The sequence below is a fragment of the Rhipicephalus microplus genome, chromosome 1 (genome assembly GCF_043290135.1).
Source record: "Rhipicephalus microplus isolate Deutch F79 chromosome 1, USDA_Rmic, whole genome shotgun sequence".
NCBI lineage: Eukaryota > Metazoa > Arthropoda > Arachnida > Ixodida > Ixodidae > Rhipicephalus > Rhipicephalus microplus.
Genome location: NC_134700.1, coordinates 201,732,801 through 201,759,845, shown reverse-complemented (window position 1 = coordinate 201,759,845; position 27,045 = coordinate 201,732,801). Strand labels below are relative to the sequence as shown.

The following is a 27,045-nucleotide window of genomic DNA, read 5'->3' as shown; positions in this document are numbered from 1 at the left end:
GGACTTGGAGAACAGCTTGAGGTTATGCAGGCGTCAGTGTGGTTGGCGACACTTTTATTTCTGTATGTCATTTGGAGGACTGAATGATGCCGATATTACAAGGGCACCGACGGATGTACAAAAACGTTTCACGGCGCTTTGTGATAGCATCGCGAAATCACATATAGACGCTGTCGTCATCTCTCGACACCAACGTGGGCGTACGGACGTCATTGAGATGTGACTATTACAGTTTCGTTCAATGCACTTTGACATTTTATTGTGGTCTGAAATACATCATCAGAACATCTTGAACAGGAGCCACCTCGTGGTATTTTTTTTCTTACTTTTCGTTTTGTGTAGGATTAGTTTTGACTTCACTCAGGTGCCTGCCTTGGCCTAAATAGGAAAGTTCGTTTCACAGACTTTGCGCCCTCTGAACACTCAGTATTAATATTGTGACGATGAAACGCGTTTATTTACAGGAAATGGTTGAGATCGGTACAGCTCAGAGCCAGAAAACGGAGACCGAGCTGCTCGTGAGCCAGACCGCTTCGACCTCCTCCTCTTCATGCGCCCATCGAGGTGTGTCAATTCCCCCGTTCGCAGACGATGCCCACTGGGCGAGTCAATAGGAAGGTTGGTGGTGATATGGCTTGAGGCGCGCGACGTGTGTCAGCTGTGTCTTGCTAGAGCGCCGACCATTGCTTGTGACGCCGGAGATGACGTATGTGACGTCACTGAGACGGTCAATGACTACAAATGGTCCGGAGTAGCGGGCCAGAAACTTTTGGCATAAACCACGTTTGCGGACAGGTGTCCACAACCACACCAGGTCACCCTTTGTGTAAGCAACGGAGTGATGGTGGGCGTCGTACCGGGTCTTGGAGCGCTGTTGAGATGCAATGGTTCGAAGGCGTGCGACGCGACGGGCTTCTTCAGCGCGGCATAGTGACTCGGCAACCGATGTTTCCACATCTAACGTAAAAGGCAGAATGGTGTCGAGACAACTGCGAGGGGAGCGGGCGTAGAGCAGGAAAAAGGGCGCGTACCCTGTCGTCTCGTGTTTCGCGGTGTTGTAGGCGTATGTGATATAGGGCAGTACTTCGTCCCAGTTTTTGTGCTTGGCATCAACATAAATTGACAACATGTTCGTTAGCGTCCTGTTGGTCCGCTCTACGAGGCCATTCGTCTGGGGGTGATACGGGGTTGCGTGGCGGAATTGGCTGGCAGACAGGCGTAGGATCTCTTCAACGACGTCAGCGACGAACTGACGTCCCCGGTCGCTAATGACGACTCGTGGAGGGCCATGACGGAGAATGATATGCCGAAGCATAAACTGCGACACGTGAAAGGCTGTTGCAGTAGGTATAGCCGCAGTTTCTGCGTAGCGCGTCAGGTGGTCGACGCACACGATGACCCATCGATTGGCACTGGCTGAACGCGGAAACGGACCTAGAAGGTCGACACCAACAATCTCGAAGGGAGAGCTAGGAGGTGGTACGGGATGGAGAAGTCCGGGTGATGTAGTCGTGGGACGCTTGTGACGTTGACACTGTTCGCAACCCGCTACGTATTTTTCTGTGTCGCGTCGCATCTTGGGCCAGTAAAACCTTTGCTGGATGCGATGAAACGTTCTGGCGAAGCCCATATGCCCACTGGTTGCGTTGTCATGGCAGAACCGAAAAATTTGGGGACGTAGAGTGCGTGGAACTACCAGAAGCAGACGGGCGCCTTGGCCAGAATAATTCTTCTTGTAAAGGACGGCGTCATGAACTACAAAAGAGCTTGAACTGGCCGGGTCATTCGCGGAGGCAAACAGGTGATCTAAGCAATGATCCTCGTGCTGTGCTGTCCGGAAAGCCGCGATGTCAGGAAAATGAGAGTCGATAGCTGTGATAAAATCGTCAAAATTATCAGCTTCACACTCGGTCGTTGGTAGAGGAAGCCGTGACAGGCAGTCAGCGTCTGCGTGGCGATTACCGCTCTTGTAGCGGACCGTGAAGTTAAATTCTTGTAACCGTATGGCCCATCGCGCAAGTCGACCAGATGGATCACGTAGGCTCACCAACCAGCAAAGAGAGTGATGATCGGTGATGACTGAGAAACGACGACCGTAGATGTAGGGGCGAAACTTGTGTACGGCGAAAACGACGGCGAGGCACTCCAATTCGGTAACCGTATAATTACGCTCTGCCTTGCTCAGGGACCGGCTTGCATAGGCGACGACGTGTTCAGCATTGTTGTGTCGTTGAATAAGCACCGCGCCGAGACCAACTCCACTGGCATCGGTGTGGATTTCCGTGGAAGCAGAGGGATCGAAGTGGCATAGTATTGGCCCGGAAGTGAGAGCGAACTTTAGTTGCTTAAACGCTGACTCACAATTTGGTGTCCAGTGGAAAGGGACGTCCTTGCGCAGCAAGTCAGTCAGTGGCTGGGCCGTTTCAGCAAAATTAGGTACAAAGCGGCGAAAATAAGAGCATAGGCCCAGAAAGCTTCGTAGCTCGCGGATAGACTGTGGCTGCTTAAACTTGCTGACGGCGTCCACTTTCTGCGGGTCCGGCCTAACACCAGCTTTGTCCACAAGGTGTCCTAAAACCAGTGTTTGCCGTTCACCGAAACGACATTTTTTTGAGTTCAGTGTCAAGGCGGCTTTCTCCAAACATGTTAGAACAACGTCAAGGCGATGATTATGTTCCTCAAAAGTTCGTCCAAAAATAACCACATCGTCCAGGTAACATAAACAAATTTCCCATTTAAGGCCTCTCAAGACGGTATCCATATAGCGTTCAAATGTTGCCGGAGCATTACACAAGCCGAACGGCATAACATTAAATTCAAATAGACCGTCTGGCGTTACAAAAGCCGTCTTCTCTTTATCAACTGGATCCATGGGAATCTGCCAATACCCGGATCGCAAGTCTACCGAAGAAAAGTAGGAAGCCGAATGAAGGCAGTCAATTACGTCATCAATGCGGGGGAGGGGGTACACGTCCTTCTTGGTTATAGAATTGAGACGCCGATAATCAACACAGAACCTCCAGGACCCGTCTTTTTTCTTTACCAAAATAACAGGTGCAGCCCACGGACTTGACGATTCTTGAATTACACCAGTGGCTAGCATCTCGCCAACTTGTTCAGCAATAACTTTGCGTTCGGACACGGACACGCGATAGGGCTTTTGTCGGAGAGGATGAGCAGAGCCAGTATCGATCTTGTGACGAGCGCGCGTGGTCGGTATCTGAGCCCTAGGCACCTTCCGTGCAAAATCAAATACTTTAGCATGTCTCGCCAGCAGTGCAACCAGGTCTTTGCGCTTCTGTGAGGAAATGGACTTGCTAACCATTTTTGAAAATTCAGCTTCCATACCAGAAGTTTCCGGACCCGCCCTTTCAAGATCGCTTAAAGCTCCAATGCAGGTGCTGCTCTGCTTTTCGAACAGGGCAAGGCGCATACCAGCCGGTAGTACAACCGACTCGGGTGAGCTGTTTATCACCCATAATTGAGCCGTCTCGTCTGCGAGAGATACAATGCATCGTGGTACAAAGATGTTTTTCTTGAGACAAGCTACAGGCAACGGCTCAATCACTATGTCACATGAATTCAAACTCGAGTTGGTTTCCGAAGTGGTCACTTGTACGCTGGCCGTGGACCACGCTGGCAGAAGTACATCTTTAGCTACAGTGAGGTTACCTTTCTCACAATCAGGCTGCTGGGCGAGAGTAGACAACAGAACCTCACCTGCTCCACAATCCACGGTCGCACGACACTCTCGCAAAAAGTCTATGCCAAGTATAACGTCATGCGTTGATTGAGCCAGTACTGTGAATTCCGCCTTGAACGTTTTACCGGCAACACTAACAGACGCAGTGCAGACGCCGACAGGACGCAAGAATGCGCCGCTCACTGCCCGAAATGTGGCAGGTTTGTCCCAGTGAAACATAACCTTACGGCCCAGTCGTTGCTTAAAAACTAAACTCATCACGGAAACACTTGCGCCAGTATCTATCAATGCCATCGTGGGAACGTCGTCAACAAGTACCTGAACCTTATTCTGAAGCATAGAAACTGGTGGAGGCATTCTTTGATGAAAATCGGTACGTCCAGCGACCTCACCTCCGTCGGCCGCGCTGGCTAGTTTCCCGGTGGCGGAGACGAAATTCGTGACCGGCGCCGTGGAGATGGTGACCGAGGTGGACGGGTGGTGGGCGGCGTTAAGCTGCGCACAGATCCGGGCGAATCACTCCGGTTGATCGGCTGGTAGGCGTGCCGCTCGTCAGTTGGGTTGGGGGGCCAGTAGGTGTAGTCAGGCCGTTGGCTTCGTTGTGCAAACGTCGCGGATCTCTGAGGGAATGTCGAACGTGGATTACGTCGCATTGGGCAAAATCGGGCGATATGTCCACGAACACCGCACTGGTAGCAGACGGGCCGTTCACGGGACATAGGGAACGTCGCTGGATGTTGAGGGTACGCGGCGCTCTGTTCCCACTGAGACGCAAAAGGAGGTGGATGGCTGTTGTAGCCGTAACGACTGTGGGGAGCATAAGGCGGCTCTACATAAGAAGACGTCGGTGGTGGAGCCCTTAGCTGAGGGCCGCGGTTGGGATAGCTGCGCTCCTCGAAACTCGTAGCATTGATACTTGTGGACGGTGTATCGCACGGTGGTTCTCGGGCGTTCAAGGGCGCGTAAAGGTGACGACGAAGTTCCTCACGTACAATGAGGCGAATCGTTGACGAAAGGTCGGTAGGCACGGAGTCTTGGCACACATCGACAGTGGCGACGGTCGTAACATTGGCAAGGCGTCCGAACTTCGTAGTGATGCGGCGAGTCTTCAGGGCCTCAAACGTTCGGCAGTGCCCAATCACATCGGCCACAGACTCAAGACTCTCCTTGCCGATAAGGAAGTGGTAGACGTCTTCCGCAATTCCTTTGAGAATGTGGCCCACCTTGTCCTCTTCCGTCATGTTGGTGTCCACACACTTGCACAGTTTCAGTACCTCCTCAATGTAGGTTCTGCATGTCTCACCACAAGCTTGAGCTCTCTGCGACAACATTTGCTCTGCACGTTTCTTCTTCGTCGCAGGGTCGCCAAAGCACTTCTTGATCTCCTCCATAAACTGGGCCCATGTTGTCAAGGTGTCTTCGTGATTCTCGAACCACACTAAAGCACTGCCATCGAGAAATAGACCCACGTGGGACAACTGGCTGGCCGCATTCCAGCCATTGGCTCGGCTCACCCGTTGATAGTGGCTGAGCCATTCTTCAACGTCATCGCCAGGTTTTCCTGTAAATGTGCGTGGCTCTCGGTAGTGGAAAGACGGCGCCCTCGCGACCGGCTGCTGGATGTCTCCGTCCAAGTTCATATCTTGAGGTAGTGGTGGCAAGCCCGCTAGTCGACGGCTGCGGCGAAGCTCGTGCTCTTGCGGTTCCGTCGTTAGTAGACGGCTGCTCTCCGGTCTCGCTTGACAGTAGCTGGCTTACCCAGCACCTCCACCACAACTGTGACGATGAAACGCGTTTATTTACAGGAAATGGTTGAGATCGGTACAGCTCAGAGCCAGAAAACGGAGACCGAGCTGCTCGTGAGCCAGACCGCTTCGACCTCCTCCTCTTCATGCGCCCATCGAGGTGTGTCAATATCATTGTGTTATTAACATGCTTGCTTGTTTTGCAATGCAGGGAGTTTTTAAAACTGTATTCGAGTGATACTGTTCATCGCTAGTTCTTAGTCCTTCACACTTACATTTCACCTGCCGATGACAGCTACTTTTTAACGCTCACGCGTTAACATTACTCATGTGTGTTTTCGCCGTTCCTGGGTAGATACTAAGTGTGGATAACCTGTGGCACATACCCGCATATCAGTCACATACCCGCCCGTGGGTATGTGCCACTGTTTGGCGGAATGTGTTTGATGACGTACGGCACGGAATCGTGACACCATTAGGGGCGAAGCTCCTCTAATACCGGTGTCACACGGGCGTTTCGAAGGTCATTGAACCATTGGTCTGTCGACTCAACTGACAAGGACGAGCTGCCGCACGGGCGATTTCGAAGGCCATCGAGTCAATAGTCTGTCGAGTCAACGGAGCCCCCCGCATCTCCGTTGAAACTTCAATGGCTATTGAGCGACGGAAGTGGAAACAGCGCAAACGCGCACTCTCGTTCCCAGTGTGCAGCCCCGCCGCGGTGGTCTAGTGGCTAAGGTACTCGGCTGCTGACCCGCATGTCGCGGGTTCGATTCCCGGCTGCGGCGGCTGCATTTCCGATGGAGGCGGAAATGTTGTAGGCCCGTGTGCTCAGATTTGGGTGCACGTTAAAGAACCCCAGGTGGTCAAAATTTCCGGAGCCCTCCACTACGGCGTCTCTCATAATCATATGCTGGTTTTGGGACGCTAAACCCCACAAATCAATCAATCAATCGTTCCCAGTGTGCAACGTGTAAACGCAAACCGCACAGCACAAACACAACCACAAAATGGCAGCCACAATTTGGCCACACCTGCTCATGCGGTTACAACATTGCCACAGTTTCGCTGCTTAACAACTAAAAACAGAACATGCAATATTAAGTATGTATAAACACTTTTTTTTAAATGTTTATACAAAAACAACAGAGGCTTGTGCGCTTTTAGGTGCATTTATAGGATTTCACTTACAAAAACATGAAAACAAAACTATAGATTTGCAGCGCCACCCAATTTTAGCGAGGAATACCTTAACCACTCAACGGCCGTTGAAAACTGCCGTGTAGCAGTGCGACAACTATATTGAGCCGTTGGAGCTGTGGCATTTCGACTGCCGTCGACTCGATGGTTTTTAGAGTGTCCGTGTGACACCAGTATAAGAGGAGAGGAAAAAAAGGAAGGCAGTATTTATCGAAGAGTATATTTGACGGTGCTGTCCCATTGAAGTACATACAAACTGCAGTTGAGTGAGGATATTCTAGATGGCGCTGCACCGCTACTCTCCGATTGGCTGCTGCGTGGGCTGTGCGTGGGTGTGCGAGGAAGGAGTGCCTCCCTCAGTCTCCTGAATAGTTGCTGTACGTGGGGGATCGTTGGTGGGGCATGGACGAAGCAGAGCGACGGGCGCGTCGAAGACGCTTGCGCATGGATGGCGTCCTTGGCTCGCGTCTCGTCGGGGTTACCCTCGTGCTGTCTGCATTCTCGACCACGATCGTATGCATGTACGGACAGACACACGGACGGATGGACGGATGCACGTACGGATGGATAGACAGACGGACGGACGGATGGACGCAAGGATAATGGGTGGACTCACGGACCAACACACAGATGGACCGAAGCACAGATGGACGTATGGACGCTTCGCCTCACTCATCATCATTCACTCCGTGAATATGCTGCGAGTTTGTTTTTTTTTCATTTTTGATCAGCGCGCCATATTCGTCAAACCATCTTACCCTCCCATGCTAATTTTGGTTCACGCCAAGTTAAGGGGGGTGACGACGAGAGCATCCAGACGTAAGCGGCTAGATAGATAAATAGGCAAATAGATAGATAGATAGATAGATAGATAGATAGATAGATAGACGCCAAAAGTGCTTGCAGTACGCATAGAAATGCTTCGCATTTACTATGTCGTCTAAAGGCTCCACATGCTACTCGAAGGTCGTACTATAACAAGAACGCTGAATGTTATTACGCATGGAGATTGTTCAGGACATCAAGGCTCAGGACTGCTGTAGTATTTGCTTCGGTACGCTAAGAGATAGTTAGTCCTTTTTATGAGGCAGAATTTAAGTTTACGTCAGGGTCGCAGTTTGGCCAAAGGGCTATATTGACGTGGCGACCAGCGTTGCTGGGTATGGTTAACTTAACCTAACGTGATTTATAACTCTGGTGTTGGAGGCGAGCTCTTACGGGATGCGCGGGGAACCGTGGAAAGACTAATAAGGGCAGAGCGTTGCTCGGAGTACGGAGCGATTTTTTTTTTTTAAATTGCCGCAGTGCCTGCGGCAATGATCGAACCTATAAGCGACTGTGCTAAGCCTTTCCTTTCAATCCCTGAAAAAAAAGTAAGAAAGGAAGAACGAAAAGTGTGGGGATGGAGCTTTTTAGGCGACTGCGAGTTTTATTGCAGGGACCCGTGGCTCGCAGTGTAGGTTTAGCGTTCGCAGCAATCTGCAGAGTTGAGCATGAGTAGGCGTAGTCGTTTCCCAGTTACGACGGCCGCATTTTAATGAGGGCGTGCGAGCCCGAAACACCAGTGTGCTGAGCTTTACGCGTAAATAACTTAGAGATTTTTTTTATTGAAGGTCCCCCATTACGACGTATCACCCACGCTTTGCTGTTGAGCCTTCCAGACGCGAAGTTCCGTGTTTATTACAGCGAAAGCTTGAAGCATGTGTAGGGTTAAAAAGAGTACTTGATGAATCTTTAGTGCCACGATCGTTTATTTAGAGAGAGAGTATGTGTGAGAGAGAGATAGGCGTCCATGTTAACTTTAGTGACATGCTAGGGGTGCTAGCTGCTGATCACGTGGCTTATTTCTCTCCGGGCGTTAAATTATAGTTACGGTATGTGAATGATCACATAGATGAGAAGCAAATACTGCGCTATTCCGTGTTACAGGCCAACTTTTTCACGAGGTGTCGTCAGGGGCTGTCGATGCATGTTTTGTATGGATTTAGAAGTTATATAAGGTTATATATCTTTCATATGGTTCTGCATCATGTACCGTCCCTGTAAATCACAGAATTGGAAGGTACCTCCGTGCTTTACTTTTGAAAACGACTGGCTTGCACGAGCCTCTTTGACTGTGTACCGCTGTCCGCACACCATTCCTTCACACATTCATCGGCTGCCTTCCAGCAGTCTCCTCTATTTATTTCGTTGTTTCTGTCTGTCCAAGTCAGATTGCAGATCTGATACCTTACTCGTGAATGTATACCCACCTTCTCTTCTTTCTCGCATTCTGTCGCTTTCCCAAAAAACATTTTAAAAGCAAACATAGGCCTGTATTCGCAGAGAAGTCTTTCTTCAAGCTATTAAATGCGGAGCATTTCTTAGCGAACTTTGGCGACGTTGAGCGCATCTATCTATCTATCTATCTATCTATCTATCTATCTATCTATCTATCTATCTATCTATCTATCTATCTATCTATCTATCTATCTATCTATCTATCTATCTATCTATCTATCTATCTATCTATCTATCTATCTATCTATCTGTCTGTCTGTCTGTCTGTCTGTCTGTCTGTCTGTCTGTCTGTCTGTCTGTCTGTCTGTCTGTCTGTCTGTCTGTCTGTCTGTCTATCTATCTATCTATCTATCTATCTATCTATCTATCTATCTATCTATCTATCTATCTATCTATCTATCTATCTAACTATCTAACTATCTAACTATCTAACTATCTATCTATTTATCTATTTATCTATTTATCTATTTATCTAACTATCTAACTATCTAACTATCTAACTATCTAACTATCTAACTATCTAACTATCTAACTATCTAACTAACTAACTAACTAACTAACTAACTAACTAACTAACTAACTAACTAACTAACTAACTAACTATCTAACTATCTAACTATCTAACTAACTAACTAACTAACTAACTATCTAACTATCTATCTATCTATCTATAACCTCTAACTCTCCTGGCTGTTTCGATGATGGGATCGATACCAAAATTGGTATGACATAACATGACTGTATGACGAACATAATGATAATCATGATGTGTAGTCATGAATGTCATGATTTACAAGTCATGGTCTTGCTGCTCTTGAGTGGTTTCGTTTACATGAAAGTGCAAAACTGGTGTGGTATGACATGTCTACCCGGTGAACAAAGTGACAGGCCCTAACGTGAAGATTATGGCATGCAGTTCATCTAAGTCATGAGTACATGCCATTATATGTGGGTTTTAACGTCCAAAAACCACCATATTATAATGAGAGACGCCGTAGTGAAGGGCTCCGGACTTTAACGTGCACCCAAATCTGAGCACACGAGCCTACAGCATTTTCGCCTCCATCGAAAACGGAGCTTCCGCTGCCGGGATTCGATCCCGCTACCTGCGGGTCAGCAGCCGAGTGCTTTAGCCACTAGAGCACCGCGGTGGGGCGTGACTACATGCCAGACGCCCATGGTGCGCTCGCGGTCGTTTCCCTACCTTCGCACATAGCGGATTCGGTATTACGTAATGCGAATAGATGACGAAGGTATATGACTGGTGCTGACTGACATGATAATGAAGACATGCGTGTCATATAAGAACATGACTACATGCCACGCTCATGATGTGCTCGCAGCCGTTTCCCTAGCTTCGCATATACCAAATTTGGGTATTACGCGACGCGAACGGACGATGAAGAGAAATGACACGTATAAACATGATAATGATGTCATGCGTGTCATGTAAGAACATGACTGCATACCACGCTCGTGATGCGCTTGCGGCCGTTTCGCTAGCTCCACATATACAAAATTTGGTATTCCGTGACGTTAATGAACGTCGGAGGTAGATGACACGTCCAGACATAATAATCATGATATGCATGAAACGTGAAATATGACTACATGCTACGCTCATAGCGCGTTTGCGGTCGTTTCGCTACGTTCGCATAAAGCAAATTTGGTATATCGTGACGTGAATGGACGGTGAATGAAAATGCCAGGCACAAATATGATAATCATGACATGGAAGTCACGTACGGCATAATTTACATGCCTATACCACTGTTGGTGATGGAATTGCAAACGTTAGTGGCGCCGTCTTTACGCGAGTATAAGAAACATACTTTCATCTTATGTAGATACCCGAGTGCGCATGCCATTTCTACTTGTGTTTACTGTGTACTACATCCGTGCGCCTCGTAGCGTTGTGGTAATTTTAAAGTGACATATAAACCCCCTTCATTCGTGCTTCGCATATCATTGATTCCTACTGTACGTGTGATCTGCCAATTTTTTTTCGTTGGAGAATATTTCAGCCACGATGGCGGATATATCATTATCAAAGCATGTAGACCGGTGGGAAAGCGAACTTGCGAAAAAAAAAACTTTTGTGCGTTCGATAAAAGTCATTTGGTCTGGAATGTTCGTGGTCAAACGTAAGTAAAGAGTCCTAGCAAATACAGAAAGGAACATCAAAATAAAATGCGTTCCGGCTCCTGTACTGGCCGGGGCATTGTTATTTTTGTATTCGTGCAAGCGTCTTGCTTTACTTTTGCCCAGAAGTTTTTTCAGGAACTCGGCCCGTGATGTTATATCGTGGGAATCTCCCGCGACGAGGGTGCGAAATCGTCTGGTCTTCAAAGAGCACGCGGCCCTCTGGGCCATTGGTGCCGATGCGCGCAGGTCGCCTAAGCATGAGCCACCCGGACGTGTCGTCTTCGGACATCGCTGGGCTGGCTCGGGACTCCGTGGCGTCGACTCCGTGCCAACGGGCCGTGCCCGGCCGGGAGCAGGCCTCGTACTCGGACAGCACGCTTCTGAGGAGCAGGCGGAGGCTGCAGCAACAGGGAGTCTTGGTGGACGAAGACACTTCGCTGGACGTCACCGCCACCGCGCCAGCGCTGATGCAGACCGCGCCGCCGGCAACTCCGCCGGCGTTGCTGGCCAGTGGTCTCCTAGCGGCGGCCCAGGGCGGAGAGGAAGTCTTCCCATTCAAGACCCACAAGTGAGCGTATGCAGATTCGTTCCAGCACTTGTGTCGTCCCATTTAGAGAGGTTTAGATATTGAGCACTGAAAGTTTATGATACTGAAACCACCAGGACTACACAGAAGGACGCGAACCGGCGCACGAAAGAACGCAAGCGCCATCTTAATGCTTTGGAGCGCAAAAGTTTTTTGACTACCCAAGACCATTTGTTCACGCGAAATGTAATACACATCTTCATCGCCTGATTCGGAACATAAGCACTTTTCTGTTTTGTCTGTTTTTTTTCATGTCCGTTAAACTAGGACATCGTCTATTACGCCATCTGTTCAACTTTACGACAATAAGGTAACTCAACGAACAGAGTTCTTAAGAAGGAAGTATGTGCAAATTGTAAACATTCTACACGGTTCCAATTTTCTGTTGACGAATAATTGGGGTGAACTTCCTCCTAATTATTCATTCAAGCGCGTTTATAATATTTAGTCGTATCTTTCTTACTGTTTTAAATCAGTGCTTTTATCCTGAGTGAGATGCTGGGTTTAAAGCAGAAAAAAAAGAAAACTTTTGTACAAGCACATGACTGCTGCGTAAATGCAAATTTCCATCATTTGCCAACTCACATGATTAGAGTACGGAATGCATGAGACCGCATCTTCTTTGTTTCTTTCTTCTCCTATATCCCATTTTTTTTAATATGCGGGGAAGAGGAGGTAGGACTTAGTTGTTGGCACATATATATTCACAATGCATTCGCTTTTTCTGCCATAATGCATTCCCTCGATGTCAGTGGCCGTACACAGCCTGCTCACCTTTTTCTCGACATGTGAGTCTTTCTTCGTTTTCGCCCTCAGGACAGAACCCTCGTCCGGCGTGGTGTTGTACAAGCTGGATGTGCATCTTCGGTGCGGCAAGAACCTGGTCGCCAAGGACGCCTGCGGTTAGTGGCAGCCGCTCCTGCACTGCCTGTCCGGTTTCGTTTCGCCCTCTCTCGTCCGTCTAAACAACACACACGCCACACCTCCCTCACTACCTATTGCCTTCCTGGACCTCGCTTGATATGCAAGACTACAGAGCTTGATGTTCTGCATAGCGAGCGCGCTTTAGTTCGTCTGTTTTGTCAAAACCTTCGTGAGAATTCGCCTCCTCGGAAGATAGCTATACGAACACGTTTCGATTTCTTTTCTATCAACGGTTTACTCGATTAAGTGGCGGTGGGAAGTTGGGAGTTTAAATAACCATTCCTTGAAGCTGACCTCACAATAAATGCACGAAACAACAACAAGAACAACAACAACAACAACAACGACAACAACAACAACAACAACAACAACAACAACAACAATAATAATAATAATAATAATAATAATAATAATAACGCCTTATATATATATACAACGATATGGAGACAGAAAGGATACGCTGCAAATTCATTGTAAATGTCGGAAAGGCCCGAATACAAAGAACAAAACTTAGAATAACTGAGTGCCGTAGCCACCGTTTCAATACTCTAAAAAGCACATAATGCAGTGAATTTCACACTAAATCCCGCTTAGGACAAAGAGCAGGAAAGCAGTGAAGTGCAAAAATACAGGTCAGGGAGGTCTGAGGAAGCAAAAAAAAAACGATAAACGCAAGTGCTGTTACCAACTTTGTTCGTTTGTCACAAAACAGATGCATGAGATAACTTGTACGTGAAACATGGCGTCAGAAACACGTGTCATGTAAATATACAAAATGACGAGCGCTCATGTCAAACACGCCACGGTGGTCTAGTGGCACCCGTCTGCTGACCCTCAGGTCGCGGGATTGAAGCCCGCCTGGCGTGGCGGTATTTTCGATGGAGGCGAAAATGTTTGACGCCCGTGCACGTTAAAAAACTCCAGGTGGTCGAAATGTCCGGAGCATTCCACTATACGGTGTCTCTCATAATCATATGATGGTTTTGGGCCGTTATACCCCGACAATTACGTTAGTATATTAAGAGCCTCATGTCCGCCATACATTTCGCTTTCTCTGTCCTCCCTGACTTGCATTTTCTAAGTTGAGTGCTTGGCACAGCTCATCTTCACCACAAAGACGTGGCCAGAAGTGACCTCGGCAAGCCCATTGTGACGCCTTGTTCACATCCGGGAGAAATGGAGTGTGGTATAGCGGGAGCCGAGGGCGACGCGGAAGTTGGATGCATAAGCGCAGTATACGGGCACTGCATTGGCGTTCTGCGCCGTAACTGCAGGCACGAGCGACCCGTACGTGAAGTTCAAGCAGGGCGGCCGTCAGGTGTACCGCAGTCGCACGGTGTCCCGCTCGCTGGACCCGTACTGGGACGAGTGCTTCACGGTGGCCGTGCGAGACCTCTGGGACCCGCTGGTGGTGCGCGTCTTCGACTACGACTTCGGCCTCCAGGACGACTTCATGGGCGCAGCCACCGTCGAGCTGCACACGTTGGAAATAGACAGGTATATACGCGCACTTCGCTTACCTCATGCGACTACGTTTGTCTGTAATTCACCTACTTTCTTGAGGATAGACGCATTTACAAAAAAAAAAGAGTTAAGATATTTTGTCACTTTTTTATGGGCTGCTCATACGTCTGGGACTGTCTCGTTTCCTGGTGTGTGTGGTTCTTTCGTACGAAAGCGAAAGAAATTTGTGGGGCTGGTGTTTTGCTCGAATTAGCCACTGCTTTAATAGCTATATCGCATCCCGGTCATATCACGTGCATGGCAGGCACTACCGCAGCGTAGCCAACCTAGTGACCATCCCGTCTGTCTTATACATATTCATTCTTATTCCCATTCTCTTCCCCTCAGTGTAGGTTAGTAGACCAAACAATTTTCTTTCGGTTAACCTTTCTACCTTTGCCTCACTTGCCTCTCCCTTTCCTCTTCCCACGTTCGCATCGCTCTTGGGCATGCAGGCCTTACTGCTTCCTCTGCTTTTCCAGAACACTCTTGTATACGTTCTTCCTCCGCAAACGGTGACGGGGACCGCCTTTTATAATACGATCAGCCGCAACATTCGGGACGAAGGAGTTCGCCGTTTTTTGTATACGCTTAATAAGACAGACGCTTCGGATAGTTGCTGATTGGGAAGAGTGCTCTTTCTGTCATTGTCTCTTCTTCTGTAGTTACGTCGTAACTACTCGTAGTCTTGCGCTGTGCAATTACGTCTTATACGCTCTTCTTTCTACCGACGTAAGGTTGCGCGCAGTCTAAGTTTTTACTCTCTTTATTCTCTATTTCCTGTCTTCTTTTTTTCCCTGCCGCTGCCGTGGTCGCGGTGAAGCGGATGCAGCTCGACTTCCTTCTCCGGACACAGATAGAAGGGGGGTCGTTGCCGTCAGCCTTTCACACCTTAACCGCACGCACGCACACAGACGAGCTTACAAGTGCACTCGGCTTAAGCTTCTACAGTGTTTCTTCGTTGTTATCTCTTTGTTGGGGTACTTATGTGCTCTGTGAGCCAATCGCACTGGCTCTAGTGCTGAGCTCCAGGGCATAAAGTAACTAATGATTGAGTAGAAGGAAGATGAGGTACTCGCGGTGTTAATTTATTTCCAACATTATCAAGACAATCTAAACGTGCGAAAAAAAAATACTTTTTCCTTTCGCTTTGTTACAATTGTGGAACTACAACAATGGAGGAATCAAGGCCGGATGTTAGAAGTCTTAAACATGTGTTCCTGTCAACATCTATAAAAAATAGGAGCTTTATCTATCCCTGTGCAAGCGTTTTTGCAACATTTGAGAAGCTAATTGTGCCTTCGCACATTGGAAGTACTAAATATAGTGCTACAGTGTAGTTGAACCAACAACTGCAGGTAAGCTTAAAAAAAAAAAAAACAGTATGGGTACGTGCTTTACTTCAGTTCACACTCGTTATTTGTTTAGCGCATGTGCGTATGTCGGCAGTGTGTACACAATTCTGTGCTCCTGCTTAAAAGTGTTTGCTCAACTTATTGTGTGTTACTTCTGCTTTAACACGTGCAGCGTTGTAATTTCCTCAATTTGGCAAGCAATTGCTGAACTTTGTGTTCTTTCACTGTATTTGTTACACATCTATGGTGAGCCAGTGTTGGGTTGTGGCAATAATTTAAATGAAATATACAAATGAAGTCGAGGGATGTGGAGGTAAAATATATGTTATGTTACTTTACTTTTACACTTCAGTTAAAACGACCAATAATGTGCCCCTTGCTTTTTATGAGTTTATTTTGCCATTATACGGTTGCGAAGAAGCTATAGGTATACATCTGCGCTGCGCGACATGCAGGTCGGAACTAATGCAATGACCCGCGCACACGTTAAGCAGCATTTTGACGATTTAGTGTCGTGCATAAAACAATCACGTGGCATTTAGTTCTTTGCCAGTATTTAGAAAATGCCCAGATATACAACTTGCTTACGAGAATTACTTTTGCCCGCATCGTCAAACCACGTGCCTTGGATAAGCGTTGACTATACAATATGTGGCATGTGGCATTTTATGAGGCAGCCTCGGGCGGTGAAAGCCGTTTAAGTGCACCAACAACGCGCACGCAAGATGAGATAAAGCACCTAAAGTTCCCAGGCCTTAGCAGGGGCGCGTGTTGAAAGCTTCACGAAATCGAACTTTTTACTTACTTTTATTTTTTTTTTACTTTTTACTTACTTATCGGTCTTACTTTTTTCGCCAACACTCCGTCACGTCGGCGTCACTTCCGATTATTTTTAGCGAGACTTCCGAACTTCTAGCTTTGCCTACGACGCAGTTGCAATCGCAAGAGGTGAGTACGCTTGATTACATTTCCCCTATAGAGACTATACTGTTCCAAAGTCGTGGTCGTATAGCCAGTGCGCTTGTGGTGCCGTCTATTGTATGTGAGACCAGTGATGCATCGGTTGCGCCCATGTCAAGTGGTTTGGTAGGCAAGAAGACAACAGCTAACTCGCGCTAGCTCAAATCCCGATCCGCCAGACGTGTGCACTGTTCTGGCGTTACAAAAATTAAGCATAGTTCCGTGCAGTGTTGTTACTAGTCTCATAGCTGTCATTATAAATGCTAATGCGAAACACACCACGTGGAAAAGTAAACTGCAGTTCGATAAGCAGTTCTTGCTTTCGTATGTCCCTTCTTCCTACGCCCTGTTGTGTGCGCTGTTCTCTCAGCAAGTCAGCAGCCCAAGCGCGCACACGAAAAGATGTAACACTTTCCGAACTAAAATTGAGAAGTATTTATCAAGTGGGGCACATAAAAGCAGAAGGCACGTAAAACAGGACGCATAAAATTTCTTACAAAACTGTATAATGAAGTTAAAATATACACTAAAACAATGGTTCTCGAATAAGGATTCGCCACCCCCGGTGGGTCCGGAAAACCTACTCTTGAAAGAAAAAAAGTTATTTTTTTATGAGGCACACTATGTCCATTCACAGTCAACCATCTATATTTTTTGGTATGCTGCGCCGCTTAGCACGCACGCCTGCCTTACGGTGCATGTCGCCTAAATATTTCCCCTTTATAAGGAGATGGCCGTAGAACCTTTGTAGCGGTTTTCTACGGCATGTGCACGTGAGCATCTTTTTTCAAGTTTGCATATTTGAAGAGCAAACGTTCCTAGAAACAGGTTGAATGTGGCTGCAGTCCGCACAACTTATTGATAAGCTGTTGAAATCGAAGTGGCGCCGCAATTTGGTTTTATCATTCATAGCTAGGGAGAAACAAAAGGCATCTGTTTCATGCTGCGTGCTGCGTTAATTTCTAACCCCTGCTTTTTCTCTATGCAAGGGGTCCCAAGTACTTACGCCTGGTGCACAAGGGGTCCCCGAGTTATTAATGGCCGAGAACCACTGCACTAAAACATTACCTATTTTTGTAAAAAGCGCACAGCGTATGTGAAGGCGACCTTATGTGCTCTTATTGTGCTGCAACCCTCTAATGTTGGCTGGCACTGGCTATACGGTAGGTTAACTGGTGGGTAGTGTTTTGCTATCCGCTGCTTTAACAATGTGGTCAAGGAATGTGCATGTGCTGCTACGACCATGCCTCACGACACTAAGTGATTCTTCGCACACTGCGACATTTCCCTCCAATGGAAATGAGCCGCAAGAAACTGCTTACTACGAGGTCGGCGTTACGCAGTATTACGCATAGGTGGGAATATCAATCGAGGAAACGACACTTTCGCGACGGCATATATCATGTGCTCTCGTGGCGTTTCGCTATGGACGTCGGTTCGTAGTTCCTCGTCGGGCGCACTCTTGCGTGCGTCGAGCGTTTTGTTTTGCCCGAAACCTTCCTTGTTCGTCGTGATCACGTGAAACAGAGTGAAAGTATGGATGCGGGAGAGTGCCCGTTGTTATTGTTGTGCCCCAGGCCGACGGACATCTTGCTCAACCTGACCGAGTCCGGCAAGGCGGAAGACGCGAACGCCAAGGATCTTGGCTACATCGTGCTCACCGTCACGCTGCTACCGGCATCGGCCCGTGACGACGTCGAACAACAGGTGAGCGGCTGGCGATCATTTACTGTGCACGTCACGTCGAGGCCCTTGTGGCAGAGCGTAACTGTTATGCAGTGCGCGTGCGTGTGATCCGTGGGTCGCAGCTGCACCCGCTTCACAGTGGCGGCATCGATACATTTTTTTAGGGGCGAAGCTACTTATAGCGGCACCCATTTGTCCCTCGTAGCAGTTGTAGTAGTCGTAGTGTGTAACCAGTATTACATTTTCACATCCAAGGTGGTGCCGGTGAGAGATTTCTTCTGTGCGTTGTTGAACAATAAAAGATAGTGATCAATGTACATGCCAATAGCTGCTAAGGGGGAATGAGAGACAGGAGCATTCGGCTTTTAGTTAACGCGCATGCTGCAAATTTTTTATTGTTTAACAACGCACAGAAGACAAGAAAGGGTTGCTACGTTATACTCGCTGGGTGTAACCTCTTTGGTTTTAGAAAGGTTTGGCGAGCATTGGGCCGCATAGCCATGAATACAGTGAACTAGTATATACCATGAACTCGAGGTGGTTAAAGGTGGGAAGTAAACTCGAAGCGCAAGCCGTAAGAAAGTGTGCGTGTGCCTCCTTTCGTTCAGTCCTTGGAATGTCCGCTGAATGGCGGTGCTTCTATATGGGGAATATATGATGAAAAGATGCGAGATAGTGTTACTTGGAGTGTTGAATAGGTGGACGAACGGACACACAGACAGATGCATGGACGAACGCACGGATGGCTGCACGGACGGATGGACGCATGGACGGACGCAGGAGCGGATGCATGGACGAAAGCAGGGACGGACGCACAGATGAGCGTGCGGACGCACGAACAGATTCACTCCGTGGATATGCTGTCATTTTTTTTTGTTCCGCACACAGGCGCTATGGATGCGTTCGTATTTTCAAGACGACGTTCTTCAAGGGCCCCTTCCGGTCACTCTCGGGTACTTGCTGTGATCTTGCTCATGATGTTCAAGATAACTTGTCAACGGGACTAGCTGCCGTATTACTCGCGCACTACTACCACCAGCAGGTTCTTGCTAGCGTTGGCCAAAAGACCGCTCTTATTGACTGTGCGTTGGCCAGTGTTGGCTTGTGTTGGCTACCAGCTGTTAAGACAAGAACGTGGCGCCATTTGATCATTTTTTAGGTAATCCTACCACTTACTACCACTGCAACTGCAGCAACTGCAAAAGATCGAAGCTCGCAAGGATACCCCGGAAGTGGTCGCGTGTTTGACTACTCGTGGTCGCAATAATTCATTGTCTGTGGGAAGGAAACGGTGTTAGGAACGGCAATAACGGGAATAGCACGTGCGAAACTTCTGTAAAGAGCTGTTGAGCCTCGTTTGTCCAAACTGCCGACCCGAGGGACATCCCGCCGTGTTTTTCGACTATCACCGCAACCTACCCCCCCCCCCCCCCCTTTCTTTTTAAGACGATTGTCTTTCTTGGCATACTTCGACGCAGAAATTTTCGTCTGTCTGTCTGTCCTGTTTGGTCTCTCACTCGATTAAGCCACCAGAGCGAAAGTTAAACCCCCTTGCTGAACGACCACCCATCTCGATCTCCTGGCTGCGTTCATAATAGTGAACATTGTCAGTAAAAAAAAAAACAAATAATATGTGCACTTGGGCGCAACATCAATACGAAGCATTACGTAGTGCGTCACTTTGTTTCTAAAATGCATTGATATGTAATTCTAAATACCGCAGTGCTTAGTACGCGGCGCTGGCAATGCGACGCTATGAACGAGAAAACCGAAGTTTTCTACGCTTCATGATGCTGCCACCTACCAGTGGCTTTGCGTTCTAGAAAGACTTTGTTTCTTCAAATTACCTCTAGATAACGTCTATATATCGCGCAGTATGTAGTCATCAATTTCCTCGCGCCAGTAGGCTATCGTCTTCCGACGACCTTTGTCAGCGAAGCACGCATGTACTCCGCCGTTTTTTAGATGTGAAGCATTTTATAGTCAAGTTCAATCCGTTGTGCGGCGTGACCACCTTCGATGCGCATGCCCGTCCCCTCCCCACTCTCTTCTACGCTTCCAACTCTCTCGCCTTGCAACGCCGATGCAGCCAGTGTCTGCTAGCCTACGCTCGCTCCCCCTCTCGCTCCTACAGGTATCCCTCGCCGCAGCGATTACACCTCATTGCGCATGTGCGACCCCTCCCCCTCTCTCCTCTCCTACACGCTCCACCATCTCTCGCCTCGCAATGCCGGTGCGGGCAGCGTCTGCTAGCGAGTTTTTTTTTATCGAAAACACCGACTGCTTGCGCTGCACAACCGTCAACTGGCCACCCCATATATAGGCACTGGATCTTGACCTCCAAGATCGTGCAGGGGGGCGATTTATCATGTGCGTGTTTTAACAATAAAAATTCGCAGCGTTCGCGTTAACTAAAGGCGGACTGCCGGTCCCTGCGCCCAATCGGAGTCTTCTATCACTAGTTTGATCATCAGCGGTCATTAGGATGTTCCAGTACGAAAAACCGGTCCAACACTGCGTGCTTTGCACATCCCCAGGTTTTTATCCTGCGCAACGCGGCGATGAGCGCCAGCGTCAACACCGCCGCCAGTGTAACCGTTAGCGTCCGGTGCTTCGCATCGACACATGGTTCCCTTTTCGCGGGAAATGGTGTACTTTTTGTTTGTTTGTTCACGTGTTTGCCTTTTTACTCGCCATTATCACCATGTTTCTGTCTTCCTCTACGCCTTACCCCCCAAAAAATCAAGTTAGGGCTGCCCCTATATATGGGTGAACCTCCTTGCCTTTCCCATTTTATCTCTGTATAAATGCAGTGTAAACGCTACTCATCTGGAATGGAAAGCCGAAGAAGATTTTAGAGAGGCTCAAAGAGCACACTAAATAACGCAGCGGTGAGTCAACCGACCGCCGTCCCAGGGTGGCTATGCCGGAATCGATCCTGACCATCGTGTCCCTCCAATATTCGTGTTTGTGTAAGGCTGGGCCAAATTACGGCTGGCACGCTGCACTCGACCGCGAAGCCCGGAACGTCAATGTGGGACGTGTATTAATGACCTAGCGTGAGGGTATGCATTATCGATGAGAGGCAATCACTATCCGCCATTGCCAGAATGCTGCGTTCCTGACACATGTGAGTAACGGCAGAGTCCTTCAATGCTTTAAAAAAATTGAAGGACTCTGGTAACGGCTTTGTGAGTTAACTAGATAACTGGTGGATGCATACATATTTTGCGTTGGTATTGCTTAAAGTTATAGTTCGCATATGCAGTGATTTGCAGTTTGGCCCATGGCCAAGGGAGGTACATACATGTGAGTACTCTGAGGTAAAGGTGGTGCACCTAAACACACACACACACACACACACACACACGTATATATATATATATATATATATATATATATATATATATATATATATATATATATATATATATATATATATATATATATTCTCGCATTCGCCATGACAAGAATCGGCAGGCGTTTTCTGTTGTAATCACTTGTAGGCCAGTAAACCGCCAGGAACTCATCTGCGCGTCAAATCGTTGCGCGTTTCCTTGCCTCTCATATAGTAATAATACGCACGGAGATCTTCTCTGCAAAGTTTTTGAACACATTTTTCTTGTTTTTCGCGATCAATTGAAGAATTCAGTTAAATTTGGCGTCAACTTCACGCGTGCTTGGGAAAACAAAGCGTATATCGAGCCGCTGGTTTTAGAGAGCTTTATCGAGCGGCAGAGTGCTCTCCCTACCTATCGACTTACGCGTGGGGGAAGGCTGGGAGGGTCTTTCGAAGTCCGCAGTGCGTTTCGTTGCAAAAAGCAACAGAACCAAACGGACGACCTGTGACGCGGCGTTCACTCGGATGTATTAACGTACGATTTTTTTTTTGTTCGTTTAGGCTTAACAAAGCAAGGTAAACTGCATGCTATAGTATTCGCTTCACAATGTGTTTTAGGTTTATTTATTGGCTATGAACGAACTTACTCGGAATTCAGCCTTGTTTTTTTTACATAGCTTTTTTTCTTTTATTGACCCAATTTATAATCGTTGAAGTGGAACTTGCTTTCGCGTACTTCTTAAGAAACATGTGGTATGCCTATCCAGGGGGTATTCCAGAGGGTTGTTGTGCGGTATACGCCTCTGAGGTACCAGAGGGGTGGCTTTACTTTGGCGACATGGACGATGACGATAAGGATATGAGGACGAGGCCGAGGCGTGGCCTCGCCCTCCTTCGCACGACCCAGGTATCTCATCCCACGAGCGTCCAAACTGAACTATCCATCAAAGCGTTTTCTATTACATGATACAAACGTGTATCACGAAGGACGTTCACTTTTTATAGCATAACACCTTATTCTTCAAGTGAGGGTGTCTCAAGTTTGAAACGAGATCGAGCAATCTTATTTTCCAGCAGAACTTACGGGACGTATATGCTGAAGGTCCAAGGTATTAGTAGTTACGTGCTCACGCTGGTGGATTGTCGAATAACCGGGTACTTTGCTGAACCTGATTCTGTAGAATAACAGTCAAGGACATCGCACAAAAATTTACATCCAAAACCTGGAAAGAATTCAAAGAAAAGCAGTATACGATTTATTTGAAGTAAATTTAAGTCACCTGACTCCCCCACTGCATGACTAACTTCAAATGGTAATGAATTGTTAGAAATTCGGAGGGAAAACAGTCGACTAGAGATCATTTCCGACGCTATTAGGCATCGGCAGCATACTTATTTTCCTTGTTAAGCAGACCCACTCGACACCACTATTCTCATTCCCTAACGCCGACCTTCGCAAGAACTGACACTTTTCTTTACTCGTTTTTGCCACAAACAATAGCTGATTAAAATAAACTAACGGATGTATTTTCCCAACGCCCGTGACCACTTGTACAAATACTGTTGTTCTTTCATGATTACCTTGGAATAGTTTTATGATGAAGATGTTCAGTTGCTCATCTTTTTTTTTTACTTTTCAATCTTTAAGTCGTAATCCTCCGTCTTGTAACCAAAATAGTATGTAAAAAAACACTTTGCGACCTTGTTTCGCTCTGTTACTTAGTGTGTATCGCATGTGTATTGCTCACCCTGCTGGGACTTTATGTCCGCAGCAATTTGTAAATGAATAAAGTAAATGAAACGGCAGAATAAGAATATCTCATGAAAAGACAGGGTACGCATAATGAATGTATAAAAGCAAATTTATTCGGTTTAAGTTTGGTAGAAAAACATACTCACGGAGTTCCGCGTGCATTCGCCTGAGGCGACTCGCAGACGGAAGCCGTCTGGTGCGGCTATTTCGGCGCCATGTATGCGTATCACGCGTAGGCCGCATTAAAAAGAAGAAATTTTCGTTTTATCAGGCGAACGCTGCAACGACGAAAAGAAGGCGCAGCTATAGCGCGCCATGATGCGCGCGAAGTTGGTTACGTGACTTTTTGTAACACATGCAGGCTTTTCTTGCTCAATATTCGTCCGCATGAGTCGTATGAGGCATTCGCCTAAATTGAAAATAAGAAGCCTGTTTGATCTTGCAAGGCGATATTACATGTTGCCTTGTGAAGCCAGTATGCAGAACGCGTGTTTGTGAAGCATGAAGGTTACTTTCGCTCCGCTTCCTAGCAGGGCACTGGGCTTCGAAGCAGACGCATTGATTGATTGATTGATTGATTGATTGATTGATTGATGTGCGGGGTTTAACGTCCCAAATCCACCATATGTATACGAGAGACGCCGTAGTGGAGGGCTCCGGAAATTTCGGCCACCTGGTGTTCTTTAACGTGCACCCAAATCTGAGCACATGGGCCTACAGCATGTCCGCCTCCATCTGAAATGCAGCCTCCGCAGCCGGGGTTCGATCCCGCGACCTGCGGGTCAGCAGCCGAGTACCTTAGCCACTAGACCACCGCGGCGGGGCTCGAAGCAGGCGCATGGATGCGTGATAGACCACCTGCTTGCCACGTGAACGACGTGGGTTCGATCTTTAGCGGGACTAGAAATTTTTATTATTTATTTTATTTGCCAATCTCTTGTTTTTTCAGTCACGGACAAGATGGTAATTTTTCGCTCAAAATGAACGACACCGTTGCAGACACTGACGCCGCAATTTTTGTGAAACGAGCTCTTTGACACTGTCGCGTTATGAAGCACATTTTTTTTTCTAGCGATGTACAAGAATAAAGGCTAATGTTTACAGCTGGAAAGAAAGTAAGTATTGACATGACCTTTCCTACATTTCATATATACGTATACGTCCTTTCTTTAACTGAACTGTCAGAGCTTCCGACAACAGGAAACTTGCCGACAAGCAATGCTGAAAGCGATTCACTGCAGTAGTTGTTCTACGTGAAAGGTTTCGGTTTTGATTCCCGCAAGACGCGTACGTGCATTGACACTGAAGGGGGCGGGGCTCACGTGCGAGCACTATCGTTTGGCAATCGCTCAATCTAGCGCGGCAGTCTGCTACGCTGCTATTGCACGTCGGGCCTCACAACGGGCACGGAGGTACAGAAAAACACCGGAATGGCAGGAGCACGAGCCAGAATGGCATGGCGCTTAGCTCACACGTGACCCTCTTTGACGACATGCCGCGCACACGCGTACTTGGGCGTGGGCGTGCGAATGGTTTTCCTTCAGGGGGAGGGAGGATGTTCTTCGCAGCGCCCCCCTTCATATTATGTTAGTGTAGAGAGATGACCCACCCTTCCCCCTCTTTTCGGTGACTAGGTGTAGCGCCCCCCTGTCCCCCTTCCCCATGTATGCGTACGCTTGTGTACTTGGCTACAAAATTGAAGCTGGCTACAAGAAAATCTATATTTAGCATCATTGTACAAGGTATACAATATGTATTTCTTTTTAGCGCGTTGAGGTTGAAGGACTTCAAAGAATTTCATCAAAAATAAAAAAAAGCCGTAGGTGTAGTGTCGGCACACATTTTGTAGCGGACGTGGTGGATGACAACGACAACAATGACAATAAAAGCAATAGTATCAATAATAACAGTGACGATGAAAACTACGATGGCGACAACAGAGCGACAGCTCTCTGCTGCCGTTTACGTACATGAAACTACCCGATCACCTGTGTGTATAAAGAAAGTAAACACATTCAATTTAGCAAATGTCACCAGAGAAAATCTCATGAGGGCTGTAATGCCAGGAGCTTGAATACAAATATTATTTGCCACTGTGGATTAAAACTGCACTGAAGAATAAAAAAAAAGGGCTCATGTAACAATTTTCGGCGAGGCCTATGGTGCCACACGCATTGCTAGCTTTGAAGTGACACGTTAACTCTCCTGTGAGTCCCACGACTATCCCAAGGGAGTATATTGGTCCCCAAATAGTGTTTACGTTACTCTTTAAAGGGAGTTATATAATGGAAAACAAAACTCACAAAATACAGTCTAATGACTTTTCAAAATATTTATTTATTTATTTATTTGGTACTGCCAGCTTGCTTCACAAGCCGTATGTGGGAGTGGATTGCATAATAGAAAACGTTGAACAAACTGCGAAAATGATTTGAAACAAATCTGAAATTTGTGCTCAACTGTATTTAAAACATGTGAGCCATGTGGAGGGAACAATAAAAATGTCGTTAACACGCAAAATACTGAAGGCGCAAATACTGGTTTGAAAAATAGAGATCACAAAGAGAAAGAATGTCACTTAAAGACTAGGAAACACTTTGCGTCATAGATTCATGAGAGCCTGCACAAACAGCTATATTGTCACGGGGTCGTCACGTGACGAAGGGACTACACTCGATGTTCAGATGAAACTTCATTTGACCGACCTTGTGGCCCGCGAACGAAGTCAGATTACAGCGACGCACTGGCTCTGATAGTGTCGAACAGAGCGTCGGTCGTCGATCAACTGAAAAGCGGCGAAACACCTCGGCATTTATACATGTTCTGGAATAATCTCGCGTGTTCTGGAATAATCCTGAATAATCTGGAATAGGCTCTGGAATAATCTCGCGTGTTCGAGTCTTGTGCGCAATCTTTACAAAGTGATCTACAATAATCGCGAACCTTCTCGAACAGAGAGGCGCAGTTTGATCTGAGCATTCTTGACAGGCTTTGTGGGCGAAAGCTAAATGAAACGAAAGTGCGTGGCAATATGGTTGGACTCTGCAGTACATATTCAGGTACTGCTCTTCATTCATAAATGGCATAAGGAAAAAAACGAAGAAGTTGACAAAGTGGCTGACTGGGCTAGTTAGTTTAGCATACTTGAGGTTTAACAGTGCGAAAAATATACGTGATGGACAGCAAGAAAAGGACGGGACAAGCGCTGTGACAAGGAGTTGGTTCGCCTAGAGTTGGTTCGCCTAGTGTAGGCAACACCACCTAGACTATTGACTAGTCTAGGTGGTGTTGGTGTAGGGCGCTGGCTTCACGGTTTAATGTTTGTCTATACTTTGACATGTTCGCGGTGAATGAAGTATATCATTTTAAGCTTCTCTCGATAGCGTCGTATTTCTAAAGTTTCCAGGTCCACGTCCTGTAATAGAGCACTCACGAATGTGTGACGACGTAAAGAAATAAAACTGAATCGTTTTTCTTCATTTCTTTTTTTTAAGTGTGGAATAGCGCCCCACTTTTTGGTGCAAGGACTATTTTGGTGCAAGGAATGATAAATATTGCGTGAAATCGAAGACGGCATTAAAGAAAGAACTAACCAAACTTTAGTTGCTCACAGTGCAGAACCAAACTCACGCAAAAACACGATGAACCCTTATTTTTCTTGCATAAAGGTGAATAATTAAGAAGCTTTACCAATTTAGAGTGACACTACAATAAAAAAAGTTTCTAGCTTCTACAGGGGACATGATAATAACAACAGCGCACTGTGCACGCTTTCCACTGTTTGTCGACAGAAGTGGACACGTATGTATAGATATTTTTATGAAATGTTGAAGTAATGCGGACATTTCAAATCGATTTTTATGTC

General features: G+C 47.1%; 1 protein-coding gene across 1 annotated transcript in view; it reads left to right on the top strand.

Moving 5' to 3' along the window:
* LOC119167317 (multiple C2 and transmembrane domain-containing protein 1-like) overlaps positions 1–27,045 on the top strand; it is a 250,349-nt gene that overhangs the window by 164,839 nt on the left and 58,465 nt on the right. Inside the window, exons 3-6 of the mRNA XM_075890480.1 lie at positions 11,320–11,641; positions 12,476–12,561; positions 13,858–14,080; positions 17,979–18,108. Coding sequence (XP_075746595.1) covers positions 11,320–11,641; positions 12,476–12,561; positions 13,858–14,080; positions 17,979–18,108 — 761 coding nt within the window. The remainder of the gene's footprint in view (positions 1–11,319; positions 11,642–12,475; positions 12,562–13,857; positions 14,081–17,978; positions 18,109–27,045) is intronic.